The following is a 19,759-nucleotide window of genomic DNA, read 5'->3' as shown; positions in this document are numbered from 1 at the left end:
GGCGGTCTGCTTTAAATGGGTTGAGCTCTGAAAGCGCCGTCACACACGTGAGGCTCATGTGACTGGAGCTCGAGACGTGTCTGCAGTCACAGGGTTTATTTAACACGTACTTCAAATCCACCCACATACACTCATTTAACCAGCACCGGAGCAGACAAACGCCTCCTGCACCTCCACCTAACAACAACATCGGCTCTGCGTCCTAGTTTTGAGACACCATATCTGGAACCAAAACTACTTCATTCGAGGGAAATACATGTGGACTTTTATGAGAGAGTAACGGATCTGCTTTTTATTTTTATATTAAACACATATATTTTTTATATCTACCCTATTCTTACATCAGTAAGACACATTAATAGGGGTAAAATGGAAAGGATTACCAGTGCTCAGCCTCCTCCTTGTATGGCCAAACATGCCTCGCTGGATATCTCTGACATGCAAGGGTAAGTCAGACTCCAGAAGCTGCGTGTTTATGTTTTTGAAAGCTTTCCAGAGAGCTAGATCTCTTACTGTCTGCATTTTATTTGATTTTTTTAGAATGGACTTTCCCATGTACGTGTATAAACCCCGGCGGGGAATGAAGCGCAATGAGGACAGTAAGGTACGAAATGCGCAATTACGCACAAATATGATTGCGCACACTTTTACTTGACACTTTTGTTGAATATAAATCTATTTTACTGTTATAAACCATATTTAAAGTACACATTTTATTTTGATAGTTTTGGTTTGTTATTTATGTTTTTTTTTTCGCATGGAAATTAACATTAATTTTTTATTATTAACCTCCAGGATACGTACAAATTGCCTCATCGATTGATCGAGAAGAAAAGGAGAGACAGAATAAACGAGTGCATCGCGCAGTTGAAGGATTTGCTGCCCGAACACCTTAAACTCACTGTAAGTAATATGGGAGTGGATGGGCTCACCTCACGATTTTGTAGTATAAAGCGCCACCTGCTTGTGGATCTTGAATAAATCATGTTTGTCCTGCTTTTGGATCAGTCACCCTCCTGTAATGTGCATGATAGACATTTTTAATATATACAGGCTGTAAACACCATCATTTAATTTTCTGCACTCCATATTGTGAATCTGGCTTTAGTTAATTATTCTCATGTCAACAAGGCATGTTAGATTTTCATTTGAAGTGTTTGAAAATGACTTGCATGCTGGTGAGCGGAGAGGAGTGTCTTTGTTCCTGCTCAGTGCAGGTTTGTCCTCTCTAAACCGCTGCAGAGAGTGTTACATAAGAAAGATCAACATGCTTATCTGGGTTCTTCCTGTTTTAGACTCTGGGACACTTGGAGAAGGCTGTTGTGTTGGAGCTCACGCTCAAGCATGTGAAAGCTCTTAACAACCTCCTGGAGCAGCAGCAGCAGAAGATCATTTCCTTGCAGAATGGAATGCAAATCGGTGAGTTTTTGGCCATGCAAAAAAAGGGCAGCACACTAAAAGTGTTACTGTTTCATAAGAAGCGGCCCCATTGAACTTTTCACCTCCCCTCCCCATTCGTTTGTTTTCGAGTGCATTACAAAATAAAGAAACTGAGACACACTTACGCAGCACAGCAAATGATCTGGCCTCGTACTGTTGTAAAGGAAAATGTCAGCATGGTTTCTAACCCTTATTGTTTTTATTACAGGAGAACAGGGCAGTGGGCACTCAGAAAACAGCGAGGAGATGTTTCGTTCCGGGTTCCACTTGTGTGCCAAGGAGGTTCTTCAGTTCCTGGCCAACCAGGAGACCGTGCATGACCTGACGCCTGCTCACATAATCAACCACCTTCAAAAAGTGGCGTCTGAGCTCATTCAAAGCCCACCAAGCCCTCGTCTGGATGAGCCCACTCCCAAAGCTCAAGAAAGCAGGGAGAAACCGGCAAGCCCACAACCGAAAGCAGCAGAGGGCCACGCTAAAAACTGTGTGCCGGTTATACAAAGGACTTATCCTCACAGCAGTGAGCAAAGCGGGAGTGATACGGATACTGACAGCGGCTACGGGGGTGAGCTCGAGAAGCGTGAACTGAAAGCCCAGCGGCCGATCTACTACGGCAAAGATGCTGGAGATCTCAAGTACAGCGGCAGCATTAAAGAAGAGCTGGATGAGCCACAGGCCAAGCGGCAGAGGTCCGACTCTTCAGAAGACGAATCTCTGTCAGGGCACGATGTAGTGGGCGGCCACAGCCCCTACATGAGCTTTTCTCCACACCAGCCCCTTTGCATGCCCTTCTACCTCTTTCCACCCGGAGCGGCCGCCGCGTACTTGCCCATGCTGGAGAAGTGCTGGTACCCAGGAAACATGCCCGTATTGTACCCAGGCCTTGGTGGCTCCCCAGTGGCTATGTCCCCTGAGAAACTCCCATCGTCCTTGGTCATGTCTTCAAGAGTGGGCTCCCCCATCACCACTCCGACCTCCATGGACTCACCTGCACTCCTGCAGGCCCTGAAACAAGTTCCCCCGTTAAACCTGGAAACTAAAGACTGAGGACTCACTCTGGGGTCCACCAACAGCCTGCTCTCTGAATGTTTGGGTCTTGAGAGTGGACTCCCCTGCTGCATAAGCTCCCGAAGAGGGTTCGGTTGAAGAGGGCGCAAAGGCAAAGTTCAAAGAAGCGCCCTCAAGTACGGCAAACAGCTGTTCTGATTCCTTTCAGACGTACGACAGCCTCCCTTCAACCGCAGAGACACACATACACACCCTCTCTTATCAACTCCCTCCACAACCAGCAGACACACACCTAGAGATGGAACGGTCCGCGTGGACGCAGACGGGTAAAGGAGGCCCCGTGCAAAGCACTGTGAGACACTGTGAAGAAGGTCAAAATGAGGACACTGAGCTGGGGTGGGTGAACGGCTGCTCTCTGCACTTATGCCGAATGTTAAGTTGAAAACAATATAAAACAATAACCCAGAATGTGACGTGCAGACGGTCCCCCAACGATAAGGACTTTGCCCTTTGCACAAGCACCTTTTCATTTGTTGAATGTAAACGAAAAAGTCATTTTTGTAATAAAACCACCCCTGTAGATGCTGCTTTTTTGGACATTTCTCTGTGCCGTGGATGCTTGATCAGGAAGCTCCACTCTCTTCTGCTTCTGTGACTGCTTTAACCGATAAGAACCGTCCTTTTAGACTAGAATGCTACCAAATAAATGTCTTTGCTTTTGTTGACCGGAGCGCACACGCGTGCACGTTTGTCATCTCGTGCTCACCTGAGTTTCCTTGCATAAACGAGGACAACATTGTCTCCTGAGACGTGATGCTCGTGTAAATACGGGAGTCATGTAATCACGACTCCGCTGTAGCTTTTGAGTTTCTCATCCATTCGTGCACGTAGGTGAAGTTGTTGTGAGGTAACTGTGTTGTGTAATTATTTTGTTTATACTACTTGTACATCTGTATTTTTGATACGTGGCCCACACTTACGTTCACGAGTTTTGGACAGCCGAACACTGTATGCCATGAGATTGTGTACATAGTGTCGGACCTAGACTCGATCTGCATCATGTTCTATGTTCATTTCCGGTCAAATTAGGACAGATCTTTGTTCATCCTGTTGCCTTTACCTGTTTAAAGCAGTAAACACGATGGCGGATATCTACATTTTTAATCCTGGATTCTACATAGAAGCAAAAGAAAGTGAATGTAATGTTAAAAAAACAATATAATAGTTTTGTATAGGAAGAGGTACTTACTTTTTATTTTGGGACCTAAGAAAAGGTTGCTTGATGTATATATTTTGTCTAAAGTATTGTTGACATATATTAAAGAAAAAGTATTAATAAAGTTTTTTTTTTTTCCTGTGGAAATCATGCCTGTCCGAGTCTGTGTTTGAGAGCTTGAACATATTTAGCTGAAAAAACAACCTCGCTGTTTTTCCCATCACAGTTCGTCCTTATATAACACTTACATAACCCATAAACTTGCTCTGTTTATGCAAATCCTTTAGTTTAGACACACAGTATGATAAGAGTCAGGTTACAAATATTCCAGACTCACGCCTCCTAACTAAAGTCCATGCATTTTCGATCAGGTTTTCTAAAAAAGCCTTTATAACCCAACAAAATGAGCAAAGAATACATAACCGATTATTATTACAGTCTCTGCAACCGAGTTACATTTCTTAGATGAATCACGTCCTTTTCTCATGCTCGTTAGCTGTTGAATTAGGTTAACACTCCCCGCGTGTCTGACTGTGTGCTCGATCCAGCGCGGTCTCACTCCTCCGCCCCGCTGGGAAGCGCGTAACCGCGCCTGACCTGCCGATCACATGTAGAGGCACACGGCGGGCCGCGCTCGCTGCACCGGAGCATGGGCAGCCACATGCCACACATCCAGCACAGTCAGGACAACTCTGCGATAAAGACGAATGACTATGAGACAATTATATGTTGTCTGTAAATTATTAATATCGTCTATAAATATAAGTAGTTAAAATATAAAAAAAACAAAAGAGATATTGTTTTAGAGATATTAAGTATTTATATAAGTCTATTTGGTTGTAAAATAAACTATTAACTAGCTATTAACTATGTACTGTACCAAAGCAGGATGATAAGATAAGATTTAAGTAGGCTTTAACTGGTGTAGAGCTCTTACCAAAATGCAAGCGATAGATAAACAAATATACAAACAAACAAATAAATGAATGAAATAAAGTCATAAAAAGCTAACATTATTATTCGTTTCTGAAAACGAACAAACAAAAAATGTAATGGGGAAAAATGCAGTCAATGATATTGTGATTGACGTAGGAAACCGGTTTGCAAAAAAAAAAAAAAAAAAAAAAAAAAATCAGGTTTGCAGAAAAAGACAAGTACGAGGTCCAGTTTGGACATTAGTGGCTCATTATTCTATTCTAAAGATTTTAGCGCCATCGTGTGGAAAATCGATGAACTGCGACGAACTTTACATCTCGTGTTCAAACAATTAAGTACAAAATGTTTTTTTGTCCAAAATACGCTTTGTGTATTTACCTTTCTTTCTTTCTTTCTTTCTTTCTTTCTTTCTTTCTTTCTTTCTTTCTTTCTTTCTTTCTTTCTTTCTTTCTTTCTTTCTTGTTTTTATTTACAGTGTGGAGAGGCCCTTTAGAAGTTTTAAGCTTAATACGTCGTGCATTTTTTCAACTTGTGTATATTGATATACAACGATCTACTTATTTTTACTTCTTACTTCTTGCTCGACAGCATTTCATGTCCACTTACTTCTTATTTGAATTGTATTAAATTATTTGAATTGTAATATTTGTCTATAAAAATGCATAGTTGTATGAAACTATTTAAACAAAATAGAATAGATAATGTGCATTAGCTTACATATTCTATACACAATCAATTTATTCATTAAATAAATGCATGTATTTGTTTGTTTGCTTGTTTGATCAAATAAATAAAAATAACTTTGCCTAATATGTATTTATTTGTTATTATTAATATATAAATTTGGACTTTATTTTCCTGCTATGCAAGAAAAGTAATACAACGTTTCCTTGTTACTTTGAAGCAAACCATGCAACGCGACGTTTTTGTATGTATTTATTTACTTAACGTTTCTTGTTGCACAGAAATAAATCTAAACTCTGTTTGAAGGTCTATATGACTGATTTTCATTTGTATTTTGTCTCCCCAGTGTATTGATAACAAAAAATGTAGAGATGGCATTTTATTCGCTAAAGAGTTACTTTTTTACTAAAAGTTACTTAAGTTACTTTTATTTTATTTTTTTAATGTTATCTTTTTGGATATCTTGTTAAAGTTGTAAATGTTGTATGTTATGTCTTTAATGTCTAAATATATATATATATATATATATATATATATATATATATATATAATATATATATATATATATATATATATATATATATAAAAGCTGGAGGACTTTTATTCTGAACGATATCCGCTCGGTCATGTTCGGCGCGGCGCGTTTATTGTGCGTCATTTGTTGTCACCTGACCTCAGCCTGCTTCCTCTTTCTCTTGGATTGATTCCTCCTGCAGGAGCGGAATCTGCGCTGCCTCATCCTGACGATCAGAGCTCAGCCAGCAGCGCAGCGCGGAGATGTTGGCCCTCATTCACCGGCTCCTGGACTGGTTCAGGTCGCTCTTCTGGAAGGAAGAGATGGAGCTGACGCTGGTGGGACTGCAGTACTCTGGAAAAACCACTTTTGTCAACGTGATCGCTGTAAGTCTGGTTGCATTCCTCGCAGTTTGAACATATTTTACTGTTGTCATGTCATCGCCTGCTAGGGGTGGAGAACAGATGTTTTAAAACCTGTTCTTGTGAGCAGTGTGCTCTTATGAATATGGGTGTGATGTTTCTCATGGATTGCTTGATGTTTTAGCTTGTATATGAAAAGGAATGGCTAGTTTCTCCAGGTTTGAGGACACTGATGACTTTTAGGGTGGATGCCACTTGTTGTGTGTTTAAGCTCTTAAATATTATGCAATAATATTATTATGAATAAAGCCTATATAATTTTTATATTATAATATGTAAAATGTATAATATTATTACAGTATTGTTTAATATTATTGCAAAATTTCCTGTCCTTGTATGTTTATGTTCAGTGCCAGATGTGTGTTTTGATTTCCATCATAGATTATTATGTGATCTGAAACAACCTTCACTTTATGGATGCATCTGACTCAGAACAGATGTCATTTGTGATTGTGAGAGTCTCTTTCTCTCTCTCTCTCTCTCTCTCTCTCTCTCTCTCTCTCTCTCTCTCTCTCTCTCTCTCTCTCTCTCATCTCCTTGAAGTATTTTGGACATGTCAGTGCTGGTTCATTATGGTTTTGCTTCTGTGTTTCGTGTCTGAAGTTAATCATTTGTAAAAATTGTGGAATCCATAGATAACCCTGAAAATAAACCTTGGTGTGACCCATATTGCAAAAGGTCTCCGAGTACAGCAGCCTGAATCTGATATTAGGTAAAGTGCCCAAGTCCAAGTGACTGTCCCAATAAACGTTATTGAATCATGAGAGTTGCTCTTATGCTTCTCATAGATGTTTCTGCAATGCAGCACAATGACTTTACAAACCCAGGGTTTCTAACAACTCTACGTGATGGTTTGAAATTGAATTCAAAGGGGAAGAGAGAAACATCTCATCCAGTTTCATCAACATGCAGGTGTTATTCTAGTTTCAGTGAATCATTTCAGGGTCAGTTTAAAACGTACCATTCACTCAGTAATTTTCCCTTGTATTATAAATACAAACCAGTTACGTTTGCATTTTGCACAGCTAATATATGCGTTTTAAGATGATTTACTTGTATTGTAAACCATAAACCACAAGAAATGGAAAAGTACCCACAAGAAGTGCTGAAGAAATCTTGATTTAATGCTTTAAAGATCTTCAGATTACATAGTTGCAGCTCTTAGGTGTTTTGTAATATGACCATGAATTTAGCCAAGCTCTTCTGGATTTCTATCCTCAATATGAGGGTTTTGCAACAGACGTAGTTATGACCATATTTTTATGGGAAGCTCTTGTTTTTCCCTTTTCACCTAAAAATTATCCATTTCTTAAATATGAAATCCCATAAGACTGATTTCAAAATCCACACGGTTGAAAAAATCTATTTAATTTGAATCTTTTGCACAATTCACTAAATTCTTTCTGGCTTGTTTTACCAACCATTCCCATCATTATTACTAAAACTCCCTAGGACTTGCTTGTGCAAGTTGTTTACGCTCAAAAGCTGCATTTTAGCACTGACATCCTCTTGTGTGCTGTTATTTTGTGAAACATCAGACTATTAGCTTGTAATTTTTTTGTACCTTATGCAACCCTTCACATGCAGGTTTGTTTTATTGATGTTATTGTGTTTCTTTTCCACTAGTCTGGTCAGTTCAATGAAGACATGATCCCTACAGTCGGCTTCAACATGAGGAAAGTCACCAAAGGCAACGTCACAATAAAAGTAAGTCTGATCTACACTGATTGTTCTTCTGCGTCAAGGAGGGTTTTCTTGGATCCAGATTTAATGCACGTGATGTACATTATGTTACATCTCCAGTTCCTTCCTTTATGTCCACTTGTCCAACCCTGTAGCAAATATGTGCTGTTTTCACATAGATTTGGGACATAGGTGGACAGCCGCGGTTCAGGAGCATGTGGGAGCGATACTGCCGGGGCGTCAATGCCATAGTGTGAGTATAATCTGCTTTTTGTCATATTTAAAACGGTTTATTTCACTGCCCTCTGTGATACTTGATTCTGATTGGACAGTTGCATTGAGCGGTTAGATATTTTTGCATAATGACCATCAAAGTGCATCTAGAAGCTAGATTAAAGAGAGAACTTAAAATTTGAAATTTTGATTTGTTGTTTTGTATTTTTGTATTGTTGGCTTGTAAGCCTATATAACTGATTGCAGATTAATAATAAATTAATTATACGTTACTGTTCAAAAGTTTGGGGTTGGTAATTGTTGTTTTAAATTATTATTTTTATTGTGTCTTATGATCACCAAGGCTGCATGTATTTGATCAAAAATACAGTAAAAGTTTACAGTAACATTGTTAAACATTATTACAGTTTAACAAACTTTTTATGTTTGAATAAATTGTAAAATGTAATTAATCCCTTTGATTTCAGAGCTGAAGTTTTAGTATCATTACTCCAGTCTTCAGTGTCACATGATCCTTCAGAAATCATTCTAATGTGATGATTTGCTGCTGAAGAAACGTTACTTATTATCAATGTTGAAACATTATTTGCTGGTTAATATTTTTGTGGAAACCATGATACTTTTTTCAGTATTTTTTAATGAATAGAAAGTTCAAGACATGCATTTTTTTTTGTAACAACATAAATGTTTTTACTGTCACTTTTGATAAATTTAATTAATTATTGCTGAATAAAAGTATTGATTTCTAGTTCTATTTTTTTATGGTAGTGTATAATAAATAAATTTAATACTTCAAATTTATAGCCATTTATACACAACTTAGTTGCCCTGCTTCACAGTGTTTAGACACAAAAATGTAGCAAGTACAGAAATTAAACAAGAGCTACTGTGCCAAACTAATAAGTCTTCATGAGATGAGAAGCTTGTCGAATATAAAGAGGGAGATTGTTCCACAGTTTAGGGCCTGCTACTGAGAAGGCACGATCACCTTTGTCCTTATATAAATAAACATTGTTTCAGTGTTCTTTTGTTGCTTTGTTTTCTGTTTATATAACAGACTGTTTTTTCTTAGCTCAAGATGTGAACTATTATACAAAAAAAAAATAGAAAATAATTAGTATTCTTGTCCATTTATTTGCTTTTTTGATAAGTAGCTGTGTAATGGTATAATGTACAATCAATCAGGCATTTTCACAAAATAAACCCATCATGGTGACACAAGACCACGCTGCTTCATGTTGGGGTCCTGATCACACTATCAGTGTTTATTTTGTGATAATGTCTGGCTGACTGTATATTATCGCTAACATGAAGTTTTAGTGTTTACATTATCAACGACTGTGTTAAGGACTCTGTTGGTGTTTTCAGGTATATGGTTGATGCTGCAGATCGTGAAAAGGTTGAAGCCTCAAGAAACGAGCTACACAACTTGTTAGACAAACCACAGCTGCAAGGCATTCCTGTAAGAAGAATTGTTTTATTATTGCAGCTGATTTCCCCCTTGTGCTGTTAATGGATGACTGTCTCTCTTATTAATACTTTGTGCTGTTTTATTACTGCTGAATTTACCAAAAGAAAATCAAGCCTAGCCATCGCACCACACCTTTTCCAGATCTTTCCCCAGCTGCTGTGTCTTATTTAAGGAGCATGACTAAGCATCTCTACCGTCAGCTTCTATGGTCTGAGATGTCCTCACAGGGCACGTTATAGGTCATATTTGCAGCAGAGAAATCAGCACAGAGGAAACCGATCACTCATGGAGCTCTTTATCAGTGCCACTCTCAATTTTCTAAAGCGAGCAATTTAAAAAAACAATTTTAGCACGATCCGAAGTAGAACCAACACCCAGTAGCATAAATCTTTAAGCACTGAAAGCGAAAGTGCCAATGTTAAATGTGCAGTTTAAACCTAAAGGTGCATTTATCTTTACTTTATCCTACACAGGTACTTGTTCTTGGCAACAAAAGAGATCTCCTCAGCGCACTAGATGAGAAACAACTTATCGAAAAGATGTAAGACTTTTTTTTTTTTTTTTTGCATTTCTTGATCTTTTTTTAAGTGATTGTTTGATTAGCAAGTTTGGGGCCATGTGAGTGAGAGATTTATTTAAATGTTTCCTGCCTCATACAGAAACAATATTGCTGTCATATGAGGGCATATGTTCATCTATAGATGATTTTGATTGTAATGCAATTGCAAACATTAACCACATAGCATTGCCCTCCTCTTTTTAGATTTCTTTGTTATTTCAACTCCAAAATACTCTGTGGCAGTTCTGTCCTCTCGTGTCTTCCGTTTGTGTTTTTTTTTCTGGGATTTTGTGACATTTCCACAGTCGGTGACCACACCCAGATCTTAAGACAGAGTTCTTGTGAGGCGACTCAAAAAATGGCAAATGATTTTGAACATTTTTGTTTTCTATTTCTGCAGGAACCTGTCTGCCATTCAAGACAGAGAGATCTGCTGCTACTCCATTTCATGCAAAGAGAAAGACAATATAGGTGAGAGTTACTGCATTTTATACACATCCAATTGTAAAACTGTGATGTTTGGTCAGGTGACCCTTCGCTTGTTCAGTTAGTTTGATTGACAGGCGATCTGACCAATCATAACACCGAATAACACTACTCACAATTTAAGAAAATGTTGAAGTCTAGTTTTATGGTATTGAGTGTCACAAACATATGATATGTGACCCTGGAGCACAAAACCAGTCTTAAGTCGCTGGGGTATATTTGTAGCAATAGCCAAAAAAACATTGTATGGATCAAAATTACTGATTTTTCTTTTATGCCAAAAATCATTACAATATTAAGTAAAGATCATGTTCCATGAAGATATTTTGTAAATTTCCTATCGTAAATATATCAAAACTTAATTTTTGATTAGTAATATGCATTGCTAAGAATTCATTTGGATGACTTTAAAGGCGATTTTCTCAATATTTTTTTGCACCCTCAGATTCCAGATATTCAAATAGTTGTATCTCGACCAAATATTGTCTGATCCTAATAAACCATACATCAATGGAAAGCTCATTTATTCAGCTTGCAGATGTTGTATAAATCTCAATTTTGAAAAATTGACACTTAAGTCTTTTTTGTTTTGTGGTCCAGGGTCACACATTATTGGTTGAATACTGAATCAAATGACTCATGAATCATCTTTGTATTTTAAAGCCGCAGTGTGTGACATCTGCTATGTTATAATACATTTTTTGCCTGCAACATTTGGTACTTTTGAATTGCTGTTTTGAATTGCTGTATGTTTTGGAGGTATGTTTTGGTAGGTGTTTAGAGTCTGTTTTTGATATATGTTTGAGTTCTTCATTTTGGTACTTCAGTTTGGGAGAAGTTTTGAAGTGAAACAAAAGATATTATAAAATCATTTTTGTAGTGAAGATTTTTCATTGCAGTGGTTGATCCAGCATTCAAAGTCTCGGAGAAGTTGAGAACAGACCCCGTCCTACCTGTGAGTCCAGTCCTGCCCTCGTTCCAGCTCCCAGCTCAGCCCAGCGCTCTTCAGACCGACCGGTCGGCCCTTCCTGTGACCAGTGATGCAGTCCCTCTCTGTCCAGTAGCTGTCTGTCTCATTCATTCTCGATTACACACTGACTGTCAGTAAAGCATCTTCACTCAGACTCAAATCATAATCAAATCAAATCAAAAATTTACAAAGTGATATGCTTTGAATCAGTTTAGTTAGTCTCTTTATCCTGTGAAATAAGATTGTGTTATTGTTTGGGGGTTTTCTTTTGGTCTGATTTTTGTATTATCTTGTATAATTTATTGTGGGAAAGCATTTTACCACAAAGAGTGGTTTCAACTTTTGAGTTGCTAGTGTTGTGTATTTAAGGCTTCAATACATTATAAATGTACACTTTTTTTAAAAAAAAAGTTTTGAGTCAGTAAGGTTTCTTTTTTATTAATACTTCTGTTCAACAAGGATGCATTCAATTTGACAAAAGTTTTATAATGTTACAAAAGATCACATAAATGCTGTTGAACTTTCTATCCATCAAAAAATGCATCAGGTTTTCCACAAAGTTATTACACAACATTGATAATAAGAAATGTTTCTTTTAGCATCAAATCAGCATATTAGAATGATTTCTGAAGCATCATGTGACACTGAAGACTGGAGTAATGATGCTGAAAATTCAGCTTTGACATCACATGTGTTGATTGTGTTTATTGATATTTTAAATTAGATTTAAGTTTTTTGTAATTGTAATAATATTTCACAATATAACTGTTTTTACTGTATTTTTGGTCACATACAGCCTTGGTGAGCATGATAGACTTTCAAAAACATCAAGAAATCTTACCGTCCCAAACTTTTAAATGATAGTGTACCATCAGCTGATGTTTTTCATTGAATCTATGTGTGGAGCAACTGTTCCCCCAATCTATTAGTGGAATAATTACATTTTATATTTGCTTGGTTCAGAGTTGAATTGTAGCCGGTTGACTAGCTGGATGACTAGACATGTATTAGGTTCTACTAGCTCATAGTCCCATAATTAATATTCATGAGTCAGGATGATTTTAGAATGCGTCTCCCATGCTTCAGATCATCATCATGTCTCTGTCTAAATCTTGAGTCTCATTACAATAACAAAGCCCAGATGATTAATATTCATGACCCACAGCTCACGGGCACGCTTCACATGCTGAAGCCTTGAACATAAAACACCTCAATTCTAACAGGATCCTGTGTATGTAAGTGTGGACTGTGTGCAGCTGATGGACATCTTGGCATTTACATTAATTAGTGTGCGTTAAGTTAAGTGCCTTTTGCAGATACTCACATTTTAAACCCAAAATTAATACGGTATGCTATTTAAGCACAAACAGCTAATCTAAACTTACTGTAGGTGCCATTATTACATTAGCACTGATTATTGTATTGGTATTGATTGCTCATTCACTGGCTATGCATATGTTAGCGCCACAATCATTACATAATTACCTGATTCTTACAATGTGTACTGCGCATTGCAAACCATTACTGGTTAACAAACCAAACTAATGTTTATTTAGTTTAGGAGCATGATTCACACCCTGGAAGCGGAGGATCTCGCTTCTGGGTGAAACTATCCAAACCCTTTTGCAAATGAACAAAAATTTAATTCTACTTTTTCTGGCAGTGTCTCAAATCCTACTGTAGCTTTTTTGATGTCCTTTTTTTTTTTGGATCAAGCCCCTAAATGCTGCAAATTTCTTCTTCCTGTATTCTAAATATGAGTTTTACATCTAAAACAACTTTGCAGTCATCTTCTGTTATTTCTGACTTATTAATACTGACTCACTGACTATTAATTATGGTTTTCCGCCAACACATTGCTTGAAGACTGAGATTTTCAGACTATTTCTTGTGGCTCTAATCTACCTCAGCGGTGTCATGAGCTACAGTGAGCGTTCAGAGAGTTGTGTACCATGAGAGAGATCTTAAGTCTGAATACTTCAAACCAACATATGTTTTTTTATGAAGCGTGTCTAAAGATTTATTTGTATTTGTGTTGATACTCAGATATAATATAATAAATCCTTAAAAATCTAGGACCTAATCCTGAGAACAAAGGCTTTTGATTGACTGTATATTTGTGTAAAAATCAAAAGTTTATTAGAAAATTACAGTTACTGAGAAGCATTAGTTGTGCTGCCTTAAAAGGCCTGATAGGTGCATTGATTACAGACTATTTAGCATTTAATACTGTTATAAGCATAAAATATAGTTCATCCAAATACTACTTAGTGAATGAATACTATAGAGAAAGGAAGTGAACTTTAAGAAACAATTTCTGATGGATATGAACTACTAAGCCAAACCATTTATATAAATTGAATAATTATTTTTTGGAATTATTGTTTTTGTTTTCTTATGGCTTCTATTCGGAAGGAATGATTTAAATGTGCTAATACTAGCATGGTCTCATTAATTACATTTTCCCCCCAATCATGTTGTATTTTTAGGCTTTTATAAAATAGGCAGGGCTGATATTATAATGGATGTTTGTGATCTACATTAAATTTTATGTAATTGCTCAAGTTTGAATGTTGTTAAACCCATTTAATAAATGCTACATACATCTTCTTTCAGTTTTTTTTACATTTTTTTTATTTTCTCTATTTTTTTTTCTCTCTCCCTTTTTTCAAATCAGCTCAAATGGTGCCCAGAAATCCCAGATTGTTTACAGGGCATATTAATGGCCTTGTTATAATATTGTAATTTGTGATTGTGTTGACATTGCTGAGACATTCCTGCGGCCTTGTAGTACAAGAATGGAATGTCACACCTTCACTGTTCATTTCTATTTGTTACTCTGTGCATTTCTTCATTCATTCAGACATGATGTGTGTTGTCGGTTCTGCTCACCCAAGTGCAGCAGGTCTGTGGCCAAAGCTTGTTTCCTCATGTGATCATCTCTGTGCTGCCTTTAAACACTATACAGGATGGTGTCTAATCTCCTTCATGTGACTATCCACACATGAAAAATCAATGGATCTGTCGCTGACTTTGTATAAAAGCAAATGTAAAACTTTTTTGTTTATTTTGCAGAGTGCTCTTATTTGTGTCTCTTGCATTAATTTGTTTTGTGAATGCTCAATAAATAGTTTTTAGGGTGACTGTCAGCCTGTGCATTTTGACATTTTGTACTATTGCATTTGACAGTCGAAAGAGAGTTGTTTGGCTGAAGTTCTAAGGTGGTGTAATCAGCATTTATTCAATTTACAGACTAAATGTAATGCAAAACATGCATACTCATTTTTTTTTTACTCCACTTTCCCCCACATTTTTACAATTGTAAAGTCACTAAAACTTAGATAAAACAAATGGGAGTATGGTTGTTAAGTAAAAATAAAAATCAACACTTGTCAAACATATAATGTATATTACAACAATATTAATCTAATTTAATACACAAATGTGTATTTTTTAAGATCATAAGAAAAAAACTCAAATGCATCCAAACCTTTGACTGCTAGTGTCACTGCAAAGCGTTTTGTAAGGCAAACACAGATTATAGGTACAGATTACAATAATGGATCAATGTTATGCATATTTATTTCTTATTAGCTAGAACAGACCATAACTTTTACTCATTAAAAAAAAAAAAAAAAAAAAAAAAAAATCTTACTGTTCACAGTAGTTTATTTTCTGGTCGTCAATGGGTTCTTGCAGTGCGTCAAGATGCCTCATGGTGGCAACAGAAGAACATGGAGCTATATTTATGTTTGAGGTCGTTTTAAACCAGGTGCGTATCAGTTTTATAACATTGTTCGATTCTCAAAAGCATGTCATAATGAAGAATCTGATCACATTTAACACATTTCTATTAGTTTATCTAAATGTATATCAGTCAGCTAAACGTTGGTGTGTTCCTTGTAGCATCTTTACAGCACCTTTTTTTAAATAATTTTTTTATTAAACTTTTTTTTATTAGGTTCCATTAATGTGAAACTTTTACAGTCAGGTTCCCTACAATTCAATACCAGTTCAAAACATAATATCAAAACAGCTACAAAAAGGACATAAAAATAATATTTCAACAATTTTAAAATTTTGAACAATATTTGCTAGCTAGAAAGATGTTTGATGTAGGTCGTAATTATTAGAAATGGCAAAAAAAGTACTCCCAATATTTGATATTCTCGATGGTGCTTTTTTAAATGTATTTATTATTATTATTATTTTATGAACTGTTAAACCAAAGTGATACAAACAAGAATTTGAATATTAAGTATAACAATGGATGACATCATAAATAAAAATTAAAGAAAAGACAGTAAAAAATAAAAAATAAATACAGTAAAATAAGAAACAAAGTACAGAGACAGTGAGTTAAATTTTGTAACATTCAACATATTGTCATGCAGTTTCACAAATGTAATACTTTTTTTGTTGTTAATTCTTTTTAGTGTCATAATGATGTAGTTGAGGTCACAAAGAAAATAATTTAATTTTGGATAAATTGGGTACTAATAAAATATTTTGCCAATAAAAGTTGTTTAATAGTGAAAAAGTGAAAGAGTGCGAGGTAAGATGCAAAGGTAACCTAAATAATTTTACATCTGACGACCCTTTTATGATAGAAATGTTGAACGAGCAACAGTAATATCCAAAGATGCACACTGAAATTGAGAAAAAAAGAAAAGAAAAAAAAAAGAAATTGAAAATGTAGACTGAACCAGTCACGTGATCCATTGCTTGCAATTGATTGCTTTCACTGATACTTTACATAAAATATATTGTTCTTGTTCTTTTAATGTTCTTTTTCTTTTTTTATTCCCTTAAATTTCCTGCCGTATGTTCAAGACATGGTTACGGGTGGCATTGTATTGGTGTGGTGATGGCATCAGTAGTTTATACCCAGCAAACTTTGGCCCCTTGCTCTGGACCGATCACAAACACTCTAGACTGGCCATCAGTGTAAACAATGAGCTGTACATGTAATGTTCACGTGTCACATTGACATTTGTAGCTCAAAACTACAGCTGGTCTTACTTAAAACCGCATCACTGTATCATGCCAGACTTTAGGAATATAAAACAAAGGGCTTTCATGACCAGTGCCAAAAAATTCCTGTGCTTCATTCAACACAATAAAACATTTGAGGGAACATTTGAATTTCATGCATTACTGTAAGTGTTATAAATCAAGAAGAGGTTTTGAGAGGTTGTTTTTGGTCCTGAGGCATTAGCGTGTTTCTTAAGTACCTGGCTGCAGCGCTGTGGTCTCCTCACACCAAACAAGATATTTTATCTCTTCATTATTTCAAAACATATAAATGTCAAATACAAACACCTTCTCTGCTTCAGGTTTTACATCACAACCCCCCAAGGTTTTTTAAAATGAAGTTCTAGATTTGGACAATAGTTGCTTTTTTGGTGAAGAAACATCTTGGGAGATTTACAGTATATGTTCTGATAGCAAATTATTGCTGATGTAGGCTTCCTTAATGTTGATATGACAGCAGTTTTATTGTTTTGACCTCTGTGGTGAACAGTAGATAGACAGGGGTAACCGGTCTTTGCCTAAAACAGGTAAAGCAGACTTACTCTAAAGGCAAGCATGTTTTTGCACACATCTGGACTTTTACCAACCCCTGGAGAGCAACAAGGAACATTAAAATAAAACCCACACTAATTAATCCCATTTAGCTGAGTACTAATGAACAGCTGGTGGGATTTCTGTTGAGGCGGTGAGGTAGTTAAGCTGTGGATGGGTCCAGGTGTTTGTTGATGAAGTGTGTGTGTGTGTGTGTGTGTGTGTGTGTGTGTGTGTATGGACTCTTCGTGTTGTAGTGGAATGATTACAGGTTCAGTCCTGTATGAGTTTATGCAGGGTCATGTGTTTGGCCTTTAGTCAGAAACAGATGCGCAGAGGTTGTTATGAATCAGAGGTTGTTATCAGCTTCTATTGTTGTCACTGACAGCCGTCTATTTTCAGCATTAACGTTTGAGCTTGAGTTGATTTTGAATTCACTGAATTCATGCCAGATTTGCTACAGTAGACTTCTGTTTATTCAGTCACTATTGGAATACAACATAATATAATTACTATTTCTGCGATATACAGTATGGACAACACAGAGTATGTCAATTCTATTAATTACAGGATATCACACTACATTTATAGAAATGTGTAATATATAACTAGAAGTGTGTAAGCCGCCTGCGTACTGCTTAGATTTGTCAAAATGGTGCTACGCTGATTTGGAGAGACACAGAGGAGAGGAATTGTTGAATAAAGTCGTTATTTTTGTTTTCTTCGTGTACAAAAAGTATTCTCGTCACTTCATAACGTTACAGTTGAATCACTGATGGCAGATGGCCTATTCTGACTATGCTTTTCATACTTTCCTGGACCTTGACACTGTTATTTATTTGTCAGTCTATGGGACAGTCTCAAGCCTCCCTGTCTTCATTCAAAATATCTTAAATTGTGTTCCAAAGACGAACAAAGCTTTTACGGGTTTGGAACGACATGGGGGTAAGTGATTAATGACAAAATGTTCATTTTTGGATGGAGTATCCCTTTAATCACACACATGCATGCACACACGTGCGCACACACGCGCACACACACACACACACACACACACACACACACACACACACACACACACACACACACACACACACACACACACACACATACACATAGTTTATCAGCAGTCAGCACTAGAGCAGGACTCTGCAGCAAGACTGACAGCTTTCTGACAGGAAGCTGACAGTGATAGGAATAAATGGCAGAGGTGCTCTCACGCCCCAGGCTTGTCACCTTGCCTGTGGCCTGTGATAATAAGACAGCGCTGTCCGGTCAGGGTGTCAGATTATGGAGCATTTTCCCTGGAAGAGAACTATAGAGAGAGAACGTGGCCTGTGCAATTAGGAGCATCAGTGCTGCAGGTCTTTTCATAAGTCTTATCTCAGAGTTTGGTAAAGTCTAAGTGCTGGAACACAGAATTACACAGAAAGCCTTAAATAGGGACCAGAATATCATAGGACTCTTAACACCACTCAGAATTCCTTACGCCACTCAGGCCTTTTCATGGACAAGAACCACTCTGAAAACCACTATTTATTAAGTTGTTTCATTTATTAGTTTCAAATGGGTGTCGTTTTAGGTTTTCACTTTCTGAATTAAATGGGTTGCAGTTTATAACGGCACCACGTCAAACTTTGTGCATTAAGCTGAGTGATATTTTATCTTTGCAACTTGTGCATGCTCATCCCTCTGTGAGAAAAATGATTTCACTTTAACCTCCAGACAACGTAATGAGCGAATGAATCACACCTTTTTATTTGGCGCTGTGATTTCTCACTCTTTGCTTGAGTGGCGCGGTGGAGCTGAAAGCTCTCACCTCTGCTGCCAGAACTTGAAGTGCTCAGAGTCCCTGCAAATTGTCTCTCATCCTCTCATTTGTCTGCTTGGGGAGAAAAGCCCCTCATATCTCTTGTCGCCTGTTATCACGGACATGATGTTCCTCTTCAGAGCACTCCAAATGGAGCTGTGATACATTCATCTGACAGGAGCTGAGAGAGAGTCCCGTGCTCTTCTCCAATGCTTTGCTGACATTTGGAGCTGTGCCATGTTTTGACCTATTTTGCAACTATTTATATTCCATAACAGGAAATAGTTTCCTTGTTAAATTTAGTTGTATTAATTAAAATGAGCTAATTCAACACAATTCTTGAACATTATATCTTAATTGCATGCACTTAATTAACAGGACTGCTGTGGAAATAATTCAGTCAGTTTACCTCATTCTCACTCCCTCATATAAAAGGACAAAGTCCCTGACACCAAAACTTACAGCACTTATAGCGAAAAGCCAGCAGAGGCAGCAGCTCTCAGTTTGATGCATGCTTTTAAGTAATAATAATAATAAAAAAAGTTTTTTTGAACACATTCATCATTATTTTTTTCTAAAATACAAATATGCATTAACTATATCCTACTGAAAAACAAATACATAATTTTTAAAGCATAATTTGAGCTAAATTTTTTAAATTTGTGAATTTTTTTTTATTATTTGTTTGCATTTTATTGCATATTGTATTAGATGGAATTCCACCATAATGGAAAATTCTCCATATTTGCATGCCTAAAAAA

General features: G+C 36.8%; 2 protein-coding genes and 1 long non-coding RNA gene across 3 annotated transcripts; 2 read left to right on the top strand and 1 right to left on the bottom strand.

Annotated features, from left to right (window-relative positions):
* The first annotated feature begins 74 nt into the window (after positions 1-74).
* On the top strand, positions 75-3,811 carry LOC122146620 (class E basic helix-loop-helix protein 40-like). The gene is made up of 5 exons (XM_042766666.1): positions 75-446; positions 541-604; positions 796-903; positions 1,296-1,419; positions 1,649-3,811. Exons 1-5 carry the CDS (start codon positions 370-372, stop codon positions 2,485-2,487), a joined length of 1,212 nt encoding a protein of 403 aa, XP_042622600.1. The 5' UTR covers positions 75-369; the 3' UTR covers positions 2,488-3,811.
* On the bottom strand, positions 3,048-6,096 carry LOC122146621. The gene is made up of 2 exons (XR_006161148.1): positions 5,958-6,096; positions 3,048-4,356 (listed from the first exon to the last, which is right to left on the bottom strand). It is a non-coding gene; the product is annotated as an uncharacterized LOC122146621 (long non-coding RNA).
* LOC109095142 (ADP-ribosylation factor-like protein 8B) lies at positions 5,948-10,733 on the top strand. The gene is made up of 6 exons (XM_042766669.1): positions 5,948-6,184; positions 7,847-7,927; positions 8,083-8,156; positions 9,506-9,599; positions 10,082-10,149; positions 10,568-10,733. The coding sequence occupies exons 1-6, from the start codon at positions 6,062-6,064 to the stop codon at positions 10,716-10,718; spliced, it is 591 nt and encodes a 196-aa protein (XP_042622603.1). The 5' UTR covers positions 5,948-6,061; the 3' UTR covers positions 10,719-10,733.
* Positions 10,734-19,759: the final 9,026 nt, after the last annotated feature.

The sequence above is a fragment of the Cyprinus carpio genome, chromosome A11, assembly GCF_018340385.1.
Source record: "Cyprinus carpio isolate SPL01 chromosome A11, ASM1834038v1, whole genome shotgun sequence".
Classification (NCBI taxonomy): domain Eukaryota; kingdom Metazoa; phylum Chordata; class Actinopteri; order Cypriniformes; family Cyprinidae; genus Cyprinus; species Cyprinus carpio.
Note: the sequence above shows the minus strand (reverse complement) of the source record. Positions and strands in the feature narration are given on the sequence as shown.